Source organism: Cupressus sempervirens, chromosome 4 (assembly GCF_028749045.1).
Source record: "Cupressus sempervirens isolate cs-2001-9-10 chromosome 4, ASM2874904v1, whole genome shotgun sequence".
Classification (NCBI taxonomy): domain Eukaryota; kingdom Viridiplantae; phylum Streptophyta; class Pinopsida; order Cupressales; family Cupressaceae; genus Cupressus; species Cupressus sempervirens.
The window spans coordinates 715,182,752-715,207,120 of record NC_143121.1 but is presented as its reverse complement, the minus strand read 5'-3'; the positions used below and the strand labels follow the sequence as shown (position 1 = coordinate 715,207,120).

Below are 24,369 nucleotides of genomic sequence, written 5' to 3'. Positions count from 1 at the left end.
GTTGCAACTCTAAATTTTCACTTATAATTCTAGCGCAATCAAACTTTGTCTTTCCATTTTCAATTTCATCAATAAAATAGTACATCCAGTTCTCGAATAGCATACCTTGAGCCACGCTCATGATTCGGCTGAGAAGCGCAATAAGGTCGCCATACTCTAATTTGAAATCTCACTTGGTGAGTTTTGAGGACTTGGTAAATCCCTTCTTGCCTTCATGTAAGCAATTCTTCTTTAGATGAATAAAGTAGGCATCCAAATTATTATGAAAGAACTTGGTTGTTTGATCCATCATTACCACTGTCATGCCTTTATGCTGGGGAATATTGAATACTTCTTCGACCACTTGTTTGCTGATGTTAGCCAACACTCTCTTCCCTTCACAAAAAATGACAAACTTGGTCACAATATCAAATCGGGATGCACATTCCATTACCAATTCCGGACAAGGCAAGGTAGAAGGGAAAGCTGCCATGTGTAAAATTCCGCTGTTGTAGATCTTCTTTGCCACGGGGATTGTCCTTCCTTCAATCTATCCTTCAACTATACCATGTTCACCATGCCAATATTGGTGTCACTTATTCGCCTCATTTTCGAGAAGGTGGTCTTAGGTATTATGTTTTCCTTGTCTTTTTTGGTATTCATTCCTTTTGGGTTCTTGCTTGTACTAACATCCACCATCCTAAACACTTATTTCTGCCTCTTCGCTCTAAATGACATGGACTATCCTTATAAATCTCCCAACTTCTTTCTATCGATAGAATCTAACTTATTTTTGCCTCTCCAAATCCTATCTCTACACTTATAATTGCCTCTCTAGCCTAGGGGTGGGACTATCTCTTATTTCTGCCTCTTCGTTACCTTAGGATAGACTACACTTATATCTCTCAATTTCAATCCTAGGGTGGTCTAGGTTATTTCTATCTCTTGAAATGTCCTATCATGGAATCTACACTTATATCTCCCAACTTCAGCCTATCAATGGAGATAATGAAGTGGTGGATGAAAAGTGCAAGAAGATAAGGGAAATGAACCAAACAAGAACAAGGAATAAAATCCACCTTTAAAACCAATCTTCACCTTTAATGATGAAGGAAAATCTTACCTTAAATATGCCTTCTACCAACAATCAGGCCCCTTCAAATTCAGGTTTGATCTTAGAAATTTCAGTCCTCCAAAATGTGAAGCCTTAGCAAATGGATTACTTGCAAAAATCTGCTCCTTCCACCAAATTTCGACCTCCTTGCCAAAATCGCCCAATTAGAGGAAATCGCTGCCCTACGGCAGCAAAATCTGCTCCAAATCAAAATTTTGTCCATCTAAATTTGCCCACACTTGCAAAAATTAGACCTCAAAGCACCTTGTCTCTCCACCAAACAAAATCACCCCAGCTGAAGGAAACAATTTGCTGCCCTAGGAGGAAATCAGACCTCCAAAATCGTCCAATCTTGCCTAAAATCATATCTTCATCCAAATTTTCCTTAGGGCAAAAATTGCCTAGCCTCTAGGAAGAAATTCACAATTCAAAAATGGAAATACTCAAGCCAAAATTGCTGCTAAAGGAGAAATTCGCCCAGCTAGAAGAAATCACTCAACACCAAGCAAGAGGAGTAGAAATGGAATGAGGAAATAAGTGGAGGGAAGCCCTTTCTTATATCCTCTTGTTGACCTCCAGAGTGGGCTGACCTGTGTGGAGGGAAACAAAAACTTAAACCCCCCAAAATGGCCCAATTTTAAATAAAACATGAAAATAACTAAGCCCCATAGCAAAAATTGACCCCTTTTAATTGCCAGTTTGGCCCAGAATTACAAAATAGAAATAAGGTAAGTCTAGAAAATGTCAAAATTTTCATTTAACAACATTTTGACAATTAAAATATCATTAAAATCGAATCTAACAAGCCAAAAATCAATTTTTCATTCCAAATTACCAATTTTCTAACATTTCTAAAATCCTCTAGGCGAAATTTCAACCAAATTAATAAGATTTTGCAATTTAATCGAATTTCAATTTTGCAATACCATCTTCTTCACCAAAACTACTAAAGAAGAAAAAGGGCTAGAGTTGGGTCAGACGTGTCCCATGTCTAAGAGTTCCTTAATTGTCCTTTCTATTTCCTCTTTATAGTGCCTAGGGTGACGATAAGGAGTGGTAATGAAGGGTTCGGTGCCCTCCTCTAACTCAATGATATTCTCAAACCCTCTATCTGGGGGAATACCCAAGGGTATGTCTTCAAAAACCCTCTTGTGCTTATCAAGCATTGGCTAAATGTCAACATGAAGCTGCTGTCTTGAACCTAATGTAGCCTTAGAGGAAATGAAATAGTGCACTTCCCACTCCATGTCATCATGCCTCATAATAACCTCCATCTTGTGAGCTGAAATCAATCTAGGTTCACCCTCTGGCATGGCCTTGAGAATCACCTGTCAGCCATCCTGTAAGAATTCTACCTGCATCTTATCATGATCCACTATGTACCTACTAATTGTCTGTAACCATTGCCTACCCAATATAGCATCTAACCCATCCAAGTCAACTACATAAAAATTTGCCTCTAAAAGATAGTCATTAGAGTGAATTGAGAGCCCTAACACTTTTCCTATGCACCTTAATCTATCACCTCTTGCTATCCTAAGTTTGAACCTGGATATATCATCAACCTGTAACCTTCTCTTTAATGCCCAACGTGTGCTTATGAAATTATGTGATGCACCTATATCTAAAAGGCACACAATACGCTGCCCTCTAACTACACCCTGCAATCAAAAGGGGTGACCCGTGGGATTGCTAGAAAGGGAAGCTACGATAGGAGATTGTCCCAAAGTGGATTCCTTCTTCCTCTCTTTAGGAGGTTGCTCCTCACTTTCTTTCTCCTAGCTGCCATCAACATCGCTGCCTCCCTACTGCTCATCCTTCTCTTCCGAAAGAACTTCGACATAATGTATTTTCCCCTTGCCCAAGCACCTGTTATCTAGTGCCCATGGTTGCCTACAAGTGAAGCGTAACTTCTTCCTCCTCAACTCAATCCATGTTTCAAAGTCCAACCTTGGGGGGAAAGTCTTTATTTGGTTCTTGTTCTTCTGGATCGAAGTGGACCCCTTATAAGGTTTCTTAGGAGGTTGTATTATTGAAGAAGGTGAGTCTAGATCATCTGCGATCTTAATAGCATCATCCAATGTGTTTGGTTTAAGGACCTTGACCAAACCTCTAAATCTATTCTGTAAGCCCTCAGTGAACAGCATTACCTTGTAATGTTCTATCATATCAAAAACCATAACCGAGATCTGCTGAAACTCAACAATAAAGTCATCTAGAGATCCACCCTGTCACAACTACGCCAAATCCTTGTAGTAGACCTCGATGTCTTTCCTATCAAAATGAGTGATCAGCTTAGAGCTGAAAGTCTTGTAAGATGTAATGAGACCATGATCCTGGGCGACCAGCCCATGATGCCACCAATCATATGTTGCTCCCTCTAAATGCATTGTGGCAAATCTAATAGCACCTCTCTCCAACATGGGCTAAGTGTCAAGTAGGTGTCTAACTTGTGAATCTAAGCTCTAGCGGATGTCTTACTGCTGCCATCAAAAATAGGGAGGGGTAACTTGTTCACGGCATGCTTCAAGTCCCTATTTTGTGCCCTAAGCCTCCTATCCTACTGTGGCATCTATGTCTCCCTTTTTTAATTCATGTATTGAACAATGGACAAATTCTATTTAATCGGATCAAGGAATAAATCCCATTCATCATACATGGCCATAACATTATTTGGAAGTAAGCTTGTTGTTGCAGGTTGGGCTACCTCTTCCTCAACATTATTCTTAGCAAAAATGGGCATCAATGGCCTGTCAGTGTTCTGTGTGGGGGCCCTTACAGCCCGGGGTGATCTTGCCACAATACCACCTCCACTGTGATGAATCGATGCTCTCTTGTGTGTCAGAGCTAGCTACTGCATAACACCTATAAGCTACTTAAGTGTAGTAGTGATATTATTCTATCCATCTCTAATAGCCCACAAAGTTTCCCTCGCTTCCCATTCCTATTCATTCGCTTCATGAGTCATCTGAATAACCTGTACCTGTGCAATTTGTTCAACCTTTTCACCCTAAATGCTTGTCTCAAAGGTTAGCTCCTCATCAACTAAGTAATTGTCTTCAATATCAATCTAATCAAAGATCCTGCCTATTTAGGTCGGATGTGACTAAAATTATACAATTTCCTATTCATGCCTATCTGACATTTTAACTATTTTAACCAGCCTGCAACTTCAATAATTTACCCACAAGTTGGCAAGTCTTGTGGCTCTGATACCACTGTAAGATCCACCCTTGATCTAATAAAAGAAATCAAACCTTGACTCGTGGAATTTTTACAAATAGTTTGTGTGCAACCTAGGTGCTGAAAATGCTGATACCACTATAGTATCCTTTCAATGGTTATTATCAAAATTTTATGAAATGGCTACCCAAAATATTGACTTAATGACTCCAAAGAACTTGCATTATTGGTGGCTCAAGACGTTAGTTTGCATTGAAATATGTAATATCGATTACAACAATGATAGAAGATATTAATCTAATATGTAGGAAACAATGAAAGGAATTCCTAACTCATATAGGAAGATATCATAACACAGGAAAACTTGAATATAAAAACTAATGAGTTGCATACACACCCGATCTCACCAACAAGAGGATGTTGTTGTTGGGAGTTAGGCACACTAGCTGCTACCATATCATGTTCCCTATCAAAGCAGCTTCAAACTAATCCCTGTCTAGGTTCCAGGCGTTGCACAAATAGCACTACCCGAGTCACTACTTGTATAGGCTCTGTCATGTAGATGTCCCGTGATGGAGAAATTGGAACTCATGACATTCTGAGCAAGAGTCACGGGAATGTGACTATCAATCCCCCATGTAACTCTGATGTATTCAATCTCCCATGTAACTTTGTTGTATAACCCCAACCCTAGAAGGAGGTCACCGCTCGACACAACCCAAACTCAAGCAATGCCACAGTTAAGGCCTGAATGTTACCTCTGTCACGCTAATTGTGGGTTGACTGTCCTCCATATCTGTCGGCTCCAACTTCTATTTGTTGTGTTGATATCTGAACACCAATGACCCAGCCCAAGAAACCTTTCTCTTCGATTGACCATGCTCTTCTATCTGCTGTAAATCTCAAGAAGATTTCATGATGCCTCTAACGTGCTACCTCTAATTCTAGTCTGAGTAAGCAAGGTGAGATACTGGGGCTACGTCTAACCTCTCGATTCTTCTTAAGGGGTTTCTTCCTTAAGAAAACTAGTCACATTTAGGCAACCAGGATTATTTTCAAAATATTGATATATTTCATAGTTACAATCCCAAGGAGCTCATTGTTTTTATAGCCTCGATATGAGGGGAAGTACAAACAACTAGGCAATGTGGGATAAAAGCCATTTTTGTCTTCTAGTCACTTAAGTTACTTTTGTTATAAAATGACTTTAAGTCATAAAGTAACTTTATAAATCCAATTTATAGAATAAAGTAGTTAACTATAGAAAAGCTCCTCCACTTAAAAATTTCCCCAATGAAACCAAATAAACTCCTGTGACTGACTGACATCCTAATGATCAATGTCGTTACCCTATCCGGATGGGGAGATAGACCAACAAAGCACTAGTAAGGCCTAGCACGGAGAGTGGGATATTACACAAAGCGAGCGGCAACATTGCTAGTCATTCAGGCAATGACTGGCCCCTATGACTCTTTATGCCCTTTTCTTTTTTTCACATATGTATTCATGTTTTCAAATTCAAAATTTGAATTTCTCCTTTAGCTAGTTTCACAGCTTGTGTGAAACATTTGAACATATATGATCAATAAAGAATTATATTTTCAGAAAAAGCTTGTAAAAAATCAGTTTTATGTAATGCTCTTTCTTCTTGAAAATGTAAATTTTCAGCTCTTTGGTTTACACGAAATCAAAGTTCTTGGACACAAAAATGCACCTTTGATTGTCGTAAGTATAGTTCTACCTAAATTCAGCTAGGGGCAAAAATTTAGGTAACATGACCTTGGCCTTTCCACAAAGAAAATTAATTGTTCCCTTCGTCCAAAGAAGAGGAGTTTGTTCTGAACAATTGTTTGATGGAGGATGAACTAGCACTGATACCAAATTGTTGAGTCCACGATTCTGCAGCAAAAGCTTGGCACAAAGAGCTGAGAACTCCAAGTCAACATTAGTTCAGGCAATATTGAGCATCCCAATAAAGTGCTCATAAGACTTTGGTAGTCATTTTAGAGTGATTACTACCATGTCTTTGATGGGTGTGAAATTGTGCTTCCTTTTTATATTTCTTCATGCATTTTATCATCCCTTAGCCTTTCTTATAATCCCTTTTATGTCATTTATTATTGAAGAAATTAGGTACATTTGATAAAGTTGAAAGGTTAGAGGATAATTCCTAGAATACCATAGTACTGCAGAAAATGACAATAATCTGATTGGTTGTGCTATAGGAACAAGAATGATAATGCAACTAGTTAAGCGGGATGCAAACTGGAACGTCATGAGAAGCTGGTATTGCGTGTGGATGGAGTCTATTATCTATTAGGCAAATACTGTTTTGATTACGACCATTTCAATTTTTATGTTGAAAAGATCCTCAAAAGCAAGCCTAGCCTCTTTTGAACATAATGTAGTGATAAACATTCAAACATTAAAAGAATGAATGCTGTATTTGTGTGAATATAATCAGATCATATTTTAGCAAGCTTTTACAAAACGAGAGCACTCCTGAATTGTATTAAAACTAATTATAAAGTGGGTTGGTAGGTCAACGGGATAGCACCTCAGCAACAAATGGGAGATCCTAGGTTCAAGTCCTAGCTGGTCCATGATTTTTTTTAAAAGGTATTAAAGCCCAGCTAGGAGGCTTTGGCACCCACCATGTGGCTCAAGTGCAGATCTTGGAGAAATGAGCCACAACTAAACTTTAAAAGGAAAGATCACAAAGTGATTGGGTAGCTTAGTCACAGAAGTCCAACAACCATGGGATATGCAAAGCCCCATTCTTAATCATGAGGTATTGTTCAAAATAATAAAGGCCCATTTTTTATAACTAAAGTCCAGGGAGTAGAGAAGTTCAACAACTAGGGTATCATTTTACATTAGTAGATCGGGAGCAAAGTCAAATGAGATACCTATACAAGGCCATAGGAAAGGCCAAGAACGCCATCCAAAAGTATTATAGTGGAGATATAGAAATACTGGGACATGTATGGAAAATTATTGATTGGAAAAGAAATAATCAACTCCACTAACCATTTTGTGCACCAGCATGCTACCTCAACCTATGAAGGGCCTCCCAGCATGTATTGTTAGGATGTCCCCTAAAGATGAGGTCAACCACATCATTATTGAAGAGTTGTAGAGGAACTAGTATGTTGAGAGGAGACTTTTCTCTTCACCAATAGTTATCCAAGGTTTACCAACAAAGCAAAACGTATTAAAAATCCTAGTCTTCACTTCAAAATTTTCATGTTCATATCTTCGACATGTGCGATTATTTCTTGCTTAAATTTTCTGAATGCCTTCTTTAAGACTGCTTGGTGGAAAGATTAGGGCAAAAAAATCCAAAGCTTCATAAGCTAGCCTTCAAAATTTTGACCCAAATTTGTGACTCTTTTAGATGTCAGCAAAATCAAACCTTATCTCATCCCATTAACATGAAGATTTCAGCACAGTCTCTCTTAACATATACTATAATGTTAACAATAAATTCTATAATCCATTCAAGAAAATAATTGGTGTCAAGGCAAGATATAATAAAGAAAAAATATAGACATAATAAAATTTTATTTTCAAATGATTCCGTACCAATGCCCGTTGATCTGGTCTAAAACGTGAATCAGTGCAAGGTAGTTGTTCTTCCAATCCAGGCTTCATCTCTGCAATCAAATAGAAGCATATTATTATTTGGACATGCATTACATGCCTACCTACATACATACATAAAAAATGTGTGTGTGTGTGTAGACATACATACATACATACATACATACATACATACATACATACATACATATATATATATATATATATATATATATATATATATATATATATATATATATATATATATATCTATGTATATGTATGTATGTGTGTGTGTGTGTGTGTGTGCATATGCTAGAAGATACACCAATTTAATATATGAAGAATTTTTCAATTCACCTTGGTTGAATGTTTAGAGAAACACATATTTTATTTTTTGCCCACTGAATTTCAACCTCATAGCCAAGCATGAGAGGAGTACTTGCCCTTGAAATCCACATACAGATATGTGTGTAAAAAGAATGTGCATGGTCAGTTGTTTTATACTTTCTGTATATTTCTGTTTTCATAGCCTTTAGCGCTCAGACATTAAATAGGACATTCTGGTTCTATGTTCATTAAGGATGCTAGCACCCCATGCCATCATCCTCGACTCATGCATTTGTCCCGGGCAGAGCTCATTGAGCTTCCCAAGAGACCTCTATGGTCTATGTTTTAGGTTTGTCTAAATAGTTTATTTAATTTATATGGATGGTTAAAATAAACATTTAGCTAAGTAGTTGACAAACTCAAAGGTTGCAATTGAAGGTTTGTCCAGAGTGAAGATTTGAGATCCAAACCGTTGAAAAGTTTATTAACCTTCTGAGTAGTTCATTTTTCACTCTCTGCATTGTCAAGGAGTTCACCCCTTAATGATTTTTTAAAAGGGGGAAGACTGAAAATGTATTCGTGAGTCTGTATGTTGCCCATGCTCATTTATTTCCTGTCCATGCATATTATTTTAGATTATGCTAGTGATAATCTGATCAAATTCCCAACCTAAAATAAACAAAATCTCTGGAACCGAGTACGACTTTTGAAATTGAATATGTAAAAAAAAAGTTATGTCTGTGAAGTACCATTAACTACAAACAAATAGAAAGAATATTTTTAATTAAAATTCATGAATCTGACATTGCTGAAATCCCTAGACATATAGTATTGTATGAGAGAAAGTAAGAACAGTTAAATCACACACTTGTTTTTTATGTTTTAAAATTTCTATGACTGAAAGAAAAGAATGGGATGTGCCCTTTTAGTTCTGGGAATTTTCTGGTTTTTGAAATAAAATTGAATTGTAACAACAAACTAAAACGGAAGTTAATGCTAATCACAACTGCAAGTTTAGAATTTCATGTCAAACCCTTAATGCTGATTAAGAAAACTTCACATGCACCATTTATTGGCAGATATAAATTGTACGAGTTAAAAAACATCAAACACAACTGCTGGTTTTGATTGACATAAGCCAGAGGCTGCAAATGTATATTCAGAAATAATCATAATAGCAATAAATAAAGATTTAGAACTAATTTTATTCAAATAATGAAGCTGGAAACAAGGCACAAGTTTATTTAAGTGATGCTGGGAACATAAATTCAGAAATACAAAAATTTGTTTCTCACAAGGCTCCTTGCTGATCTCAATGAACGATCAATTTGCTTGATTGAAAATGAAGATAAATGCCAATGGAATGATCAACGAGACCTTTGGCAAGGTAGTTTAATCGCCAGTAAAAGTTGGAACAAATATCAAATGGCACTTAAAACCCTATTCCAACATTAGCATTGCTAAATTATAAGAACCAGAAATAAAAATTACAACTAACATGTGATAAAGTAAAAACATTAGAAGACACTAGAGGTTATCTTGGGAAAAACCCTCCTCACCAAGGGAAGCAACCCAGCCCACCAAACTTATATGCCTTTCTCAAATAATAACTCAATTACGAACTGTTCTCTCTCTGATTGACAACAACACTTGATCAATCATACAAAACAATTCAAATCAATATCTCCTCTTCGACCCTGTCAATGGATGCAAACTAGAGATGGAATATCAATTAAAGTTAAGAACAATCACTAGCTCACCACTCAAGGTGCACTTACAATGAACAAGAGTCTAATGAAATCTACTCCAAGTAAGGATTGAAGAAACCATGCAATAAATCAAAGCAAACATTAAGTTATCCACCATAACGATCAACAACGAATCATTAATCACTTTGATAGCATTATAACAATAATTTCAACAAGTCTCTCTTGTAGCATTGTCTAACATTGATAAGTAGGAGATGTTTTCCACAACGAGTCAAATTGTGATATTGTTATCACGACTCAACTGTGTAGTTTTTGAGTCAAACTCATTGACCCATATTTCATGAGTAGTGGTTTACATCACCTCTGTGAGCATCATCTAGATCCAATGCGTTTTAAGTGTTCCATTCATTATCATGAGAGAAGGGTTAGTGTAAACAACTACTCATGAAATAAGGGTCAATGAGTTTGACTCAAAAACTACACAATTGAATCTTGATAGCAACATCACAATTGTTTAGTATGTTTACCCTTTTTTGTTTGGGATAAAACATGTCCTCGTGGTTCTTTGAACCACACTATGTGCACAGCATAGTTCCACCTTTTTGGTTGCTTTGACAGTCCCATTCAACATGGCCCCACTTATTGCATCTACGACATTATATCAAGGGTTGCCCCTTCGCATTGTATTGGATGCAACTTCAAGTGTGTTGTTATTGCTATTATTGTTGTTGTTTCCTCATTGGTTGTTGCAATACCTACCTGGCAAGGCATTAGAGTTTGTAAGTCAAGGTGATGTGGTGGGTGGAGTTGCATGTTCTCCTTGTTTGAAGAGTACTTGGGTGCTCCTAACCTCCAAAATGTATAGGAACACCTTAATGAAGTATCCTAATACTCGATAGATGTCATAGATAGGAAGAGATTTACTTTGTATAATCTTCAACTTTACAGTCAGTGCACCACAATTCTTTTCCATCTTTGGTAGCTTACTTCTCGACTCTCATCTCCTTCATCATTCACATCATATCTTTTTGGAGAGCCTATATGGTCTTGGATTCTCCGTCACTATTGTTGTCTATACTATCATCATCACTACTTTAATCTTCATTAGGATATCTTGTTTTCCTTCTCAATGTCCATTGCATAGTTATAGGTGCCCACATAGGAAGAAGGGGGGACTCCTTTAACGAACCACCTTTTTTAGTTCGCCCGCTAGTTGGTTTTACAATTTAGCAATGAGTTCTCTTAGCCTACAATGGTAGGCTCGTATGGTCTCATTCTTCCCTTGTCTCATCACCATCTTGGAGTACTTTGAATTCTTCCTAATGTCCTCAAGTCATCCCAAGATGTTTTATACATTCTTGGCAAATTTGTGCACAAGTCAATAGCAACCCTATATAGATACACGTGCTTTGCAATGGAAGGTAGGGTCCTTTGATGCATCTCCCAAAATTTAAGTTGTTTCTACTTCTCCACAATAATTACCATTTTTCTAATCATGTTGATACCTTGTGTGTTGGACTCAAGTGAGTCGACTCTTTCTCCATGTACCTATGCTTCACTAGTACCTTCAACCACATGCAAACTCTCAACCCCTCCCCTAATGTCATTTTAACCTTTGTTACCTCCCTCAAATTGATGCTCTCTCCTCTCCAAATTTTTGTGGTTCTAACCCCCTATCCTTGGTACCCCTAATATTATCAGGTTCTTAAAATCTAATAGAGTGTTTTACACTACATCTCTATGAAGGTTTCTTTCTTCACGGTCTTCCTCCCTCACGAAGGATGGGGATGACTCACTTGGTACAAAATTAGACTTCGATCTCTATTTGTTCGTCACCTCTCGCACTAAAGGGTTTCTCACTTGGTCAGCAAGGCACTCCTCTACCTTGTCAGGGAGCAGTAAGTTCCTTGCAATTTCTTCCTACTTTTTCCTTTTTGGTGGTGTTCCACCTTCCCCACCAATAGGCCTCTGCCTCCCACAACTCTAGCTTCGATTGACACTCCATCTTTGGTTTTGTGGGGACTTGGAAATTCTTCGACTATTCCCTGCAACTATTGTTGTCTCTCACTTTTTTCTTGATTGCAAAGATTTTTTTATGAGGGTTTTTGCTTCCCTCTCTACATTTGTCTCTCTCCTAGTATGTCACCTTATGTCCTTGTTCAACAGAAGGGGCATTAATTATTCAAGTTGCTAGAGGTACAATGCCTACTTGTGTCGCACTCTTTCCTCCAATTCATCTCTTCATACTGTTACAATTTTTGCTGTTAACATTTATGTTTGCCTTTAGGCACAATGTTGTACTTCAACCAATTTTCATGCTAGGAACCTTTGGACACTTCTAAGAAGATCATAGATAGATGGTCGCACCGAGAATTTTTCACATACTGTGTTTTCAAGATTTGCTATCTCGCGAGCTTCCCTCTGCACATATTGTTGGATTGAAACTCCCTGTCAAGTCCCCTTTTCTAGGCTAGTAAATTTTGTTGCGCCATTCTACCTTAGATTCGTGGGCTAACTGGGTTTTCTCTTGGATCAGATTGCATTTTGGCCATGGTAGATCCCACTGCCAAACATTCGAGATTGTTTTAGTGGGATTTTCAAACACCTACTATTTTTAGAAGTCAGCAAGCTCAACATTCTTGGCATTTCAATGTTGGACTAGGAGCGTCTCATCAAGACCTTTCCAATAAGCTATCACACTTGCATGTCTAAGTCCATCTAAATAGTGATTTTAATGCTTAAAGATTTAATTGATTTATTAATAAAGTGACTTTATTACATAAGTTCATATTATTAAATGCCACTTTATTATTATATGGGCACTTTATTGTTTTGGTGGGAAAAACGATATTTCAAAAATAAAATAGAGAAACAAAAGTAGGAATGTGAAGAGTTGCCAGGATAGTCTTAAAAGAGAAAAAGAGAGTTTATTTGTAGCAGACTTGGTTTATGGTTTTGGATCTCAATTTCTCTTGGAGAGTTTGGAAAGCTTCAGCTTTCAGCAGGTGAGAGGATGGAAACACTCGAGCTTGGAGACAGTGGACAGGAATCCATTGTTGATTGGAGACATCACAAAAGCGTTTCACAATGTGCTTTAGGTTTATATTTCTAATATCTAATCTATTTGTATTTCTGTAACTATGATTGGATTTTGTAGTTGTTTGCTGAAGAAATTCAATGCAATATTATTTCTAAAATTCATTTTTGTTGGAGACTAATAGCAATATTCATTTATGAGACTATTTTATCTGGATATTTAATGGGTTTTGCCGGTTAAATCTGAAATGCATTGCATGAAATTAATTCTTTAAAATTTCGGAGATTTCATTGGGAGAATTGGGACAAATATCTGGTTAGGGATATGTGTGCACCAAGTCTTGCATCAATTGATATTCGTTTGGTACTTCTTCTATGTCATTGGTAATTATAAGCACTCGTCGTTCAAACAGTTCGCCCATTACTCTATCATCATGCCTTTTGTTTATTTGATCTCCAGGTTCAAATAGGCAACAACGCCAAAATGTTTACTCCCTTTAAGTTAAGGTTAATTAGTTCATGCACAAAGAAAACAAAAATTCTCACACAATATTATAAGAAACATAACAATGCCAAATAGAAATCATACAAAAAGTTGGTAGAATGATAAGCTTTATTCTATGTAATGTCATATAAATTGTAACATATTCTTGGTGCTAGATTACATTTATAAAACACCCGATGGTTTGTTGAGCCTTCTAATTGTCAATTCCTACAATCACCCAACAACCAACTTCTATTACATTGTCATTACTAATCAAAACATAAAACCTGAAATATTACTCCCACTAACTAAACTGCAGCTAACAGTGACCTAAAGTTGAAATTTCCAAGTTTTTCTAGTAATTTGAATCTTGAAGATGGTTGATTGAATAAATGAAATAGAAGACTAGTTTTTGAGCATGAAAAATTGAGCATCTAGAAAGTTGGATTTGCAAAAAAATAAGTTAAAGGAAAATGTTGCTATTTGGAGAAGAGAAGGTCAGTTAGACAAAACTAGGAAAGGAAATTAATGAATTCCAAGGGGGGATAAGATGGTTACAATGTTTAAGAATCAATTTGTACTTTCAAATAATGAATTGAAAATGTTGAGGATATTATAGAACCTTAGGCAAAACTTGAATCCATTCAAAGGAGTTTGCTTCAAATGTAGAGGGTATTGTGCATTTGCATGCCACCAAGGAAGTGTTGGCAAAAGAGAGGAGAATAGTGCAACTATGACATATGTGTAAGACCCTATACGATCATCAAGATCTGGGTGAATCATTGGTCAGGAGGAGAAATCCACTGCAAATTGAGACAACAAAAGAGTGGGAGAACACAGGAAAAGTTTGTTTCAAACATGTAAATCAAGAGGTAAGTGTTGCAAAATTATCATTTATAGTGGTAGTACAAACAATTTGCTTACTAATGAGATGGTAAGGAAGTTGAATTTGAAAAGGATGAAATATCAAAGCCCATAGAGGATTGCATGGATTCAAGATGAACACAAGATATTGGTGAGTAATGTTTGGTGAAATTTCACATAGGATCATACCATGATGAATATTTTGTGATATTATGCCAATGGCTGCATGTCATATCCTCCTCGGAAGGCCATGGTAGTATGAAAGGAAAGCAATTCATAATTGAAGAAAGTATACCTTTATTGTGATCTTGAATGGGAAGAAGCATATCTTAATACCTTTGGAGTAACATTAAAATCTAATCTATTATGTCAATGGAAGGAAATATTTGGATGGATTGAGACATGAATATATGGGGTTTGCATTGATTCCAGGCAAGTGCGACAATCAAAATAGAAAGAGAACTATAGCAAACAAAGAGGATAAAGTATTTCAATTGTTGACAAAATATCAAGATATAGTATAATGTACTAGAAAGATTAACACCAATCTAGAGCACTAATCATCATATAGAACTTATACCTAGAGCTAGTTTTCCAAACACAACAACACATGATGAAATCAATAGAGAATACAGAGCTCGATAGACAAGTGGAAAAGTTGACAAGGAAAGAATTGGCTTGGGAAAGTGTTAGCCCTTCTATTAGTAGTCGCCTTTATGTTTTCTTTAGGGTCTTAGCCAAATTCATGATTTGGACCCATTCATCCGACCCGTGATCTCACAACTCTTTTTGGGCCAGCCAGTTCTCGTTCTTGGTCTTTATCGAGCCTTCTCTTTAAGTCAGTCGATTTTTTTTACCAAGTCCTTGGTATTTTGAGTTATCTTTTTGAAGGTTTTGAACCTTCAAACCTCTTTGAACTGTTTGAACCACTTTGAACTGGGTTCAAAATGGTTCAAACATGTTCAAATGATACAAGTGTGCTCCAAATTGCCGATGGTGGTGAATCTTAACTCCAAGCTAGATTGTTAGGTACGACATCATCATACGGGGAAGTGGCCAAGAGCCCAAGGTAGTGTGTGACAGGATGTCATGACGTGGCATAACCTCATGAAAATAGTTGATTTTTTACAGCGCTAACCTTTAAGGGTAGTCATTAATTTAAGTGGTAATGGATAATTAATGCATGTTAGGCGATTTAAGTGATAAAATGGCTTCTCACGTGTGGTTGAGTTGTAATGAAGTAGGAAAGCATAAGGTGAAAAGACAATTATTTATTTCGCTAGCCGTAAGTTTTCAAATCTATTAATTTCATGAAATGCAAATCTTTCCTCTTTTGCCTCATGATTTTTTATTATCTTTTTAATTTAAAAGGCTCATTTTCAAGATGACAATTTGCTAAGTTTCAAAATTGGCAACAGAAGAGGTGAGATATAGAGGTTCAAGGGAATCTTTTGTGATCTTTTTTTGGCGAATTCAAGGTGATTTCTCTACAGCCCTTTTCAGTATTATTTTCCTACAATTATCTTTGTATAGAAGTTGGGTGTTATTGTTGATTTTTTGTTAAAATGCCATGAGGTCGTCTTTGCATTCATTTGGTAGTGGTCATCATATGAAGTGTAAAGGGCCCCTAATTACAGATGTAGACCTTAAAGGGGTAGTCGTAGAAGCCTTTTTGACCAAATTGTGTGACAAGGCAAATAAGCCCTATTCTGGTAAAATTCTTGACAATGGTCCATTGTCAACCACAGATTTTCCACCAATCGTTATAAGCCCTAAACTAATTCTAGAATGCGCAAGGCATTATGATATCAGGTCCACATGTATAAGGGGGAATGATGGCAAGGTATTGCTTTGGTTAAACCGGGAAACCATCATGTCTATTTTGAAAATTCCCAATTAGACCTTGGATTATACCCCTACCCAATCCCTAGCTGTGTTCAACGAGGCTCTTGAGAAAAACTGTACTGTCATAGCTAGGTCTTGGATAGAGAAATTTCAAAAGGGAGATTTGTGTCTACCTAGAAGTTTGAATAAAGATCACATGAAGCCCTATATACATGATTTAGTGGTGCTCTTATATAGGGTTAAGGGGTCAGATGAGCTTACCTATACATAAGACTTTTTCTAGCTATATAGAAATCATATTGGATGGAAAACAATATATGCACTGTGGAGAGTTAATCATCGGTTCGCCAAGGGAGCAACTAAAGGTCACTCAAACAATTGAGTAGGACTTTTCATGTTGTCTTACTTGATGTATTGTTTAGCTTGTATACAAAATTTGCCAACAATCCCTCACGAGCCCTGGACCAATAACATTGTCATCTATGATTATTGCCCCTTATTAAGGAAAGATTGTGTCCATGCCAATTATAGAAGGGTAAATGATGTGTTCATGGGCAAATTGTGTTTTGAGTTGGCTGATATGTAGGAACAAAGGATTTCCCCTAAGGCCCACCAGCTTGTTCGAACCTATGATAGCATATATATTCAATTCCCCATGTTCACCTACATTAGAGTAGGAGGTTTTGATGATGAATCCACAAGACTACCTAGAAACTGTGTAGATTGTTTTATACTAGAAGAAGTATGTAGACAACTAGCTTTCGTAGCGAATAGATATCTTCCTAAGGAAAAATGGGAAACTGTTTTCCCTGTTAAATTGGGCAAGCTCTCATGCAAATCAGTTAAAGATGCAATCAGCATTGGCTGTGATTTGTGTATTTTTTATTTTGAGTTTTATGAGGGAAGAGAAGACTTTGATAATAAAGGGTTTGCAAGGAAAACCTTGGAGTTAGAAGGACAGACAACTGTTATGATATTAAATAGTTTCTATTTACTCTCACACTTCTGTCTTTTTCTAAAGGTCACTCTTTTGTAGTGTTTCCATAAACTCCTTTTGTTCGTTATGGAAAATTTCTCTTTCTCTCTTCAAAATGTTTCTATTTCTCTCTTTGTTCATTACAGAAACATTCTTATATATACTTGTATATATAGATCATTTATGATCTTTGTTTAATAACACATTCATTATTTACCATAATATGGTATCAAAGCAAATTCTTGTCCTCTTTGAGACTTTTTAATTTCTTTTTTGAAATTATTAGTTCAAACTTTTTGAAATATTTGCTCAACTGTGTTCAAATTTTGTATTATTTTTTCCTCCAAACCCGACTATGGATTCGATGTCCAATTTTATTTCTTTTGCAATTTTCTTTGTGCAAAATCTGCCTTTTTTTCAAATTTTCCCTTTGTTCAAGAACTCTACAAAAAAATTTCAAGTTTTTAATCCGACTAAGGTTTTTTTGAAAACCCTCAATTCCTATGTTTGATAAACAAGTTTTTTGAATATACTTGGTGGGTTTTTGTAGATCTCAATTGGGTTAGTCTCGCTCTTTCCTGGGTGCATTGTTTTCCATGCTTCAATTTTTGAGCCAACAGAATCAAAATTTGATAGCAGATTCTATCTAGGTTTTTTGAGCTCTTCTTCAGGTCTCTTCAAAAGTTGTTGGGTCTGTTTACCGCATAGGTTAATTAAGAAATGCACACAGACAATGAACATGAACAACAGAATTCCTTAGATTATTCGCATATGCCAGAACATTACATTATGCTTCATAAGATAAGATGATTAATTAATGATAGAAGGTTTACAATAATCCTAGACGGGATATAAATACTATCCGCCGAACCTTCCCAAAGGAGTCCGTTGGCCACAACATTATGTCCGCTACAAACTATTTACCCATCGGCTACAGAATACAGAAACACCGACGACAATCATCCCGTTAGCTACAGAAACACCGACGACAATCACTCCATCAGCTACAGAAACACCGACGATAATCACTCCGTCAGCTGACATAGTTTCTACCGACGACATCATCCCCCCCAAAAGGAAAAGTCGTCTTCGGATGACAATTACAAAATATCTGAGATAAATTAACAAACAAAATACATTAACAAAATCACTACAAAAAAAAATTTGCTTCTGTCACATCACTTCCACATTCATCCCATTACATATGTAGCCTTTGCTGACACAATACTGTCTCCTCAAGCTGACCTTGATAGCCACCTGTGCTGCTTTCTCTGCTTCCAATATTGGGTCCACTGAGCTAAGTGTCGCTGTACTGCCTTCTGGATGACCCACTCCTCCCGAGCTCTCTATGCATCCACCAAGACAGTCTCTCGGCCAACACCTACTCCCAGTGCCTTTGGTACATAGACACTCCATCCTTGCAACAGCTCCAAGTCTTCATCAACTGGTCATACGTCCCATGAATGATATCCGCAATGACTGGGGGTCCAGGGGGCAACGCCCCCGCGGGGTCTTAGGGCGCTGCCCCTCACCGCCAAGACCAAATCAGCACTCCGAAATCCACACAAAATTGCATGGAACACACTATTTCTGTCATTTTCTGCCGATTCTACACTCTTCCTGGCAACCGCTGGTGCTTCCCCTTCCCTTCGGTATCCTCCGATACTCATTCTGAGCATTCTTAATTTGTCGTCGTTTTTTTCTTCTTTTTTTTAATTTTTAAGAAAGCTTCCTGCCACCTTCCCCTGCCGAAATCAAGACACCTTCGGAGCATAGAGTGTAACCCTGTAAGATGAAAAACATCCGCAGGAACCCAGCTACTCCACAGGAAAAACTTCGGACTCATCCACGGAAAGAAGGAAAGACTCTACGGATAGACCGGAGCGTCTCTTTGGAAATGCTATTGCAAGGGTGGTCTTAATTACGTTGGCAGATAGATTGCAAAACATGATGACCCGCTACACTTGAGACCATTGAGGGAAGACAAGTTGAACAATTAGAAGAGAGACGCAAAAAGCCTCGGGCACAAGCCTATCCACCTCCAATTTATCTATAATCTCATGCAGAACATCCGTGGGGAAATCATCCACCGGGCCTATCGTGTGCCGCAATATTAAGGCAAGGGAGAGAATTTGCGTGCTTTTCCTGAGACTTACACCAAGGCTGAACAACCATAAGCTGCTCAAGTTCCTGGAAGTCGCCACGAAAGAGAATACAAACCTCGCCAGAGATTGATTTACACCCGCAGGAGATTGTCGTTATACAAAAATTAGAATTCGAAAGTCTTCATGCAAAACTTGTGCGGGTAAAGAAAAGCCTCTGGATGCTTCCGCGGACAAATAGGGACGGCAGGGTGTTGACCGCGGGGAAAACTCTCGCAGAGATGTGCTCGTGGGCAATCTCCCGCAGAGAGTGACCAACAGACATGTGCCCGCAGGGCTTCTCCCGCGGAGAGTTGCCCGCAGGGCTTCTCAGCTTGCACTTTTTTTTTCAAAAAAAAAAATGAACAGCACCTTAATTTTTCCTCCAAGCATCGCCATTTTGCAACGACGACGATGAGGGAATCATCTAATCATTCTACGATGGTGATGGCGACGGCATCTTCTTGGCACAGTAGAATCCATTGATTGCGTGAGGTACATCTTGCCCGTCCAATGTCCCCAACTTTATCACTAGATTGTCGTTGACCTCCCCGATCTGATATGGTCCAATCCATCGTGCCTTAAACCTTTCCTATTTGCTTTCATTCTGATTGTCATACTTGAGTACCAACTACCTCAGCTGAAACTTGTTGAGTTTTTCATGCCACACCTTATGCTTGTTCTGTGTCACCTTCGTCGCCCACTGTGCCTGCGGTCGTCGCGCATCTAGATTATTTTGTTTTTGTCAGCACCCTTCAACTAAATTTATGGTGTGATGCATTCTTTTCTTCTTGTATGGTTCGTTCATCGTGTACCGGACAATGGAATGTTTCTTTTTCAGAGTTTGTATTATATGTCCTTCCCTTCTTTAGCCATAACCTCCTTTGCGTCATCTGCTTCTCTGTATTCCTTCGGACACTCATTTCCCTCTTTTTTATCACCTTCGTCGACCCTTAGCATATTACAACTCAGAAAGAGTTCGTAGTCTTCTATTTGCCAGTGGTAAAGGCCATTCACCGAGTCTAGGTCGTCATCATTTGATCCTCCTAGTGTCAATACTCCTTTGTCGTTCGGTTCCATTCTCCTCTTTCCTTCATCGTCATTTCTTTCGTCGTCACTGTCGCCTTCACCTTCTGAGTCTGACGATGCTACCTCCTCACCTACCATTTGTGTGTGCAGGTCAATTATGAATCTTTTGCCTCCGCGCTCCATTGATAGGGTATTTTGTTTCCAATCATGTTTTACTTTTGCTTACACCAACCAAGTCCGTTCGAGAATAGCATCATATCCTTTTCTTTTCAATGGAATGACCACAAAATCCAATAAAAATGGTTCTATTCCAATAATTATCGGTTGCGCCCTTAAGGTTTCCAACGGTTTGATCCCGTGCTAGTCCGCCATGAGCAACTGAAATGTAGGTGGCCACAGCATCGGCTTTTCCAACTTCTTCCAAGTATCCTCTGGCAACACATTCACACCGGACCCTCCGTCGACAATTGTGTCTGTCAGAACATTTCCCAAAATCCCCATCTCGACGACCACCGGATGCCGTCCGGATGTGAGTGCCAGTAGCATTGGGTCTGTTGTCGTCGTTGGACTACTGTCCCTTCCTCTGTCCTCTATTGCTTTCGGAAATGGTGTATGATTCAGAATGGCCGTCCGTAACTGGGGCATTGTGAGAAGGTGGTCACTTATCTTGACCGGTATCTCCATTTGTAAGATCTGTCGTAAAATGTTTTGTTCTGCGAAGTTCCTTGCCAAGGTGTCGGTGATGTCCTTCAACTGAGATGTCTCCCCTGACGATGCCTTTCCAATTTCCGCCTGTGCTTCCCAAAATTTCCTCTTTTCTTCTGTCGGATCTGGGTACTCTTTTGCTTGCCTTCGTGTAATTGCCAGAACCTCTTCTTCATCCATTTGGACGGTGATCAAATTCACTCCAGACTTCAGGCACTTGGCATCTTCATGATCGCCAGGTCCACACCATCTGCATAATAATTTCAGTGTGTTTGCCATTGTACAGTCCCGCGCAAAATGACCCCACAAATTACATGCTCGGCATTGAACAATCGGCCGTCCATTTGCATCATACTGGGTCCGACTTCAGCTCCCATTATTATTGTTATTGTTCACATTGTTGTTATTTTTCCCTCTGTTATTATTCCTGTACCCTCCGGATGTGGCACCTGCACTATTTGTATTTCCGCTACTGCCTGACGGGGAAGCCTCCTATGTAAGAAGCATCTGCGGAGATCCTCTTGTCTTCATGTTAAAGGGGCACTCTTTTGTCGAATGGCCTATGATCTGACAAATGTCACAAAATTGGTTCTTTGGACACAATCCTTTAGTATGACCGTCAGTCTTACACTCCGTGCACCATAGGTCACTGCCTTTTGGCTCCTTCTGCATGTTTTTAAACTCCTTCATCATGCGGATCATGTCCTTCTGTAGGGCACGAACCTTCTTACTGTTGCCTTCATCGTCGCTGCTATCACCTCCGACAGGCTCGTCGTCATCCGAATTAGATGAGCTAGTCTTCGTCTTCTTCTTTGTCTTCAGCTCACTTTCGAGGTCCAATGCTTTGTTATAAGCTTCTGTATATGACGACAGTGGCACAATTTTCATTTTCTTCCGCAGCTTCGAGCGTAGGCCTTCCACGAACCATCTTTTCTAAAGTCCGTCTGCCGGCTTACTTTCCATTTTGTTTATCAAGTCTTTTAATTTTCTGGCGTAAACGCGGATGGTTTCGTTCTTCCCTTGCTTAGTATTGAAGATCTCTGCTACAATTTCATTATCATCCCGCAACAATTTAAATTCTGCCAGAAACTCCTTTTTAATGTTATCCCAACTGTTTAGCTTTTATGGATCTGTATCAGTAAACCAATCAATTGCTATGCCCCGTAGGGTGGCCGGAAATTGCCTCATCCAGTCGTCTTCATCAGTTATCCCATTTGCCTTCCAGATCGTTTCAAATGTTTTGCAATGTCGAATGGGATTGGCTGTACTATCGCCATTGAACTTCGGCAGTTTCTCTTTTGGTCCCGCCATCAAAATTGGTTTCTGTAAACAGGCGTTGCTCGGTCCTGCAACACTGGCGCTCTTCACTCCCACACCGACGGTCTGCACTCCCACACTGATGGACTGGTCTCCCACACCGAAAGACTGCACTCCCACATCGGTGATCTACACTCCCACACCGGCGGACTGCACTCCCACACCGGCAGATTGTTCTCCCACATCGGTGGACTACACTACCACACCGGTGGACTGGTCTCCCACACCGGCAGACTGTTTTCCCACATCATCAGACTCAACAGCTGCAAACCTTGGTGAAGAAGGGTGTTCTGAAGTTGTCTCCCGCAGAAGTGTATCCTGGACGAAGAGGTCACTCCATGCTTGTGCTCCCTCAGCACTCCGAGCCGTGTGAGTCGATGCTCTTCCGTCTGAATTCTCTTCCCTCGGCGAACACAAATTCAAGAACTCCTCCCGTGCTTCTTCCACCAATTCCACCCGCTACCGAGTTTCCTCCAACAATTCTTCCGTGCTTCGGTTTCTGTTGGCAATCTTCTGAAATCTCCTTCGGCGTTCGTCTTGCTGTGCCAAAATTAAATGGTCTTGTACAGTACGGATTCCATCTTTCCCCTTGGCCTTATTCCAATCCTTGTTAAGCTGATTTGGCATTAATCTTCATTCCTCCCACCTTCCAGATTCATAAGGCAACGGCGCCAAATGTTTACCGCATAGGTTAATTAAGAAATGCACACAGACAATGAACATGAACAGCAAAATTCCTTAGATTATTCGCATATGCCAAAACATTACATTATGCTTCATAAGATAAGATGATTAATCAATGATAGAAGGTTTACAATGATCCTAGATGGGATATAAATACTATCCGCCGAACCTTCCCGAAGGAGTCCGTCGGCCACAACATTATGCCCGCTACAAACTATTTACCCATCGGCTATAGAATACAGAAACACCGATGACAATCACCTCGTCGGCTACAGAAACACCAACGACAATCACTCCATCGGCTGACACAATTTCTATCGACGACATGGTCTTCCTTCAATCTACCTTGAAGTTAGTGTCATCCCAGTTTTTCACTCTTTTTCATTGAAATGTGTAATGGTATGTTTCACCAGTATTATGCTAGAATGCAGTCAATGATTCAACGAAAAGAACTACAACACCTAAAAGTAGAGAATGATGACGATCTTCGAGTACTGTCGCCTTGAGGTGCTTGTTCTAGGTACCAAAACTCATCCTACCATAGTCAATGATACTTAGAGAAGTTTGATGAGTGTAATCGTGGTGCAATTATGCTTATTAAGCTTTGGGTTATTGATGATCGGATGCCTCAAGTGTCGTCTAGCAAGAAAGCTACAGAGATCTAGAAAATACTAAAGGATCTCCATGAGACATTAGATAAAAGTATAGCCTTCTTTCTAAAGAGTCAACTATTCTCCATTATTATGGATGAGCATATGTCCTTACAAGACCACCTTCTAAAGATTAAGGACATTAAGGATTAGCTTGAGGCCATTGGCCCATGGAGGAAGAGTACATGGTGGTCATTACTCTGAAAAGCCTACCACCTTCCTATGAGCACTTGATGAGATGCTCAACATTACTACAACTAATGTTGACCTGAAGTTCTCATGCGGCAGGATCGTTGGAAACAATAGTTTGGCAATAGTGCTCCTTTGTCCTCTTCTGAACAAGCATTTTCTGCAGAATTCTTTAACAAGGATAAAGGCCCATCTTAGTCATCTGCTTAGTCTCATAATAGCTCCAACAAGAAGCAAATTTGGTGCAACTATTCCCACAAATTTGGTCATGTGATCCAAAATGTAGGACTTACATTGTTTTTGACCAGCGGAAGCAAGGAGGGTCTTAGCCAAAGGCCAACATTGTAGAACATGCAGACCTCTTTGATTAACTCGAGACTATCTTTTATGCTTTTTAAGGATGTGCAAGTTTCTATTTTTTGAAGATAGATTGACCATTAAGGGAGGGTATTATGATATTAGATAGTTTCTATTTACTCTCTCTTTCGTCTTTTTCTATGGTCACTCTTTTTGAAATGTTTCCATAAACCCTTCTGTTCGTTATGGAAACTT

The 24,369-nt window shown here is 38.7% G+C and overlaps 1 protein-coding gene across 3 annotated transcripts in view; it reads right to left on the bottom strand.

The window, feature by feature from the left end:
• LOC149563271 (uncharacterized) overlaps positions 1-24,369 on the bottom strand; it is a 166,885-nt gene that overhangs the window by 17,996 nt on the left and 124,520 nt on the right. For all 3 annotated transcript variants that reach the window (XR_016364047.1, XM_089826621.1, XM_089826620.1), the window contains exon 15: positions 7,862-7,932. Coding sequence is in view for 2 of the 3 variants with exons in the window: in XM_089826621.1 (XP_089682747.1) it covers positions 7,862-7,932 (71 nt within the window). In the remaining variant the exon portion in view is untranslated. The remainder of the gene's footprint in view (positions 1-7,861; positions 7,933-24,369) is intronic.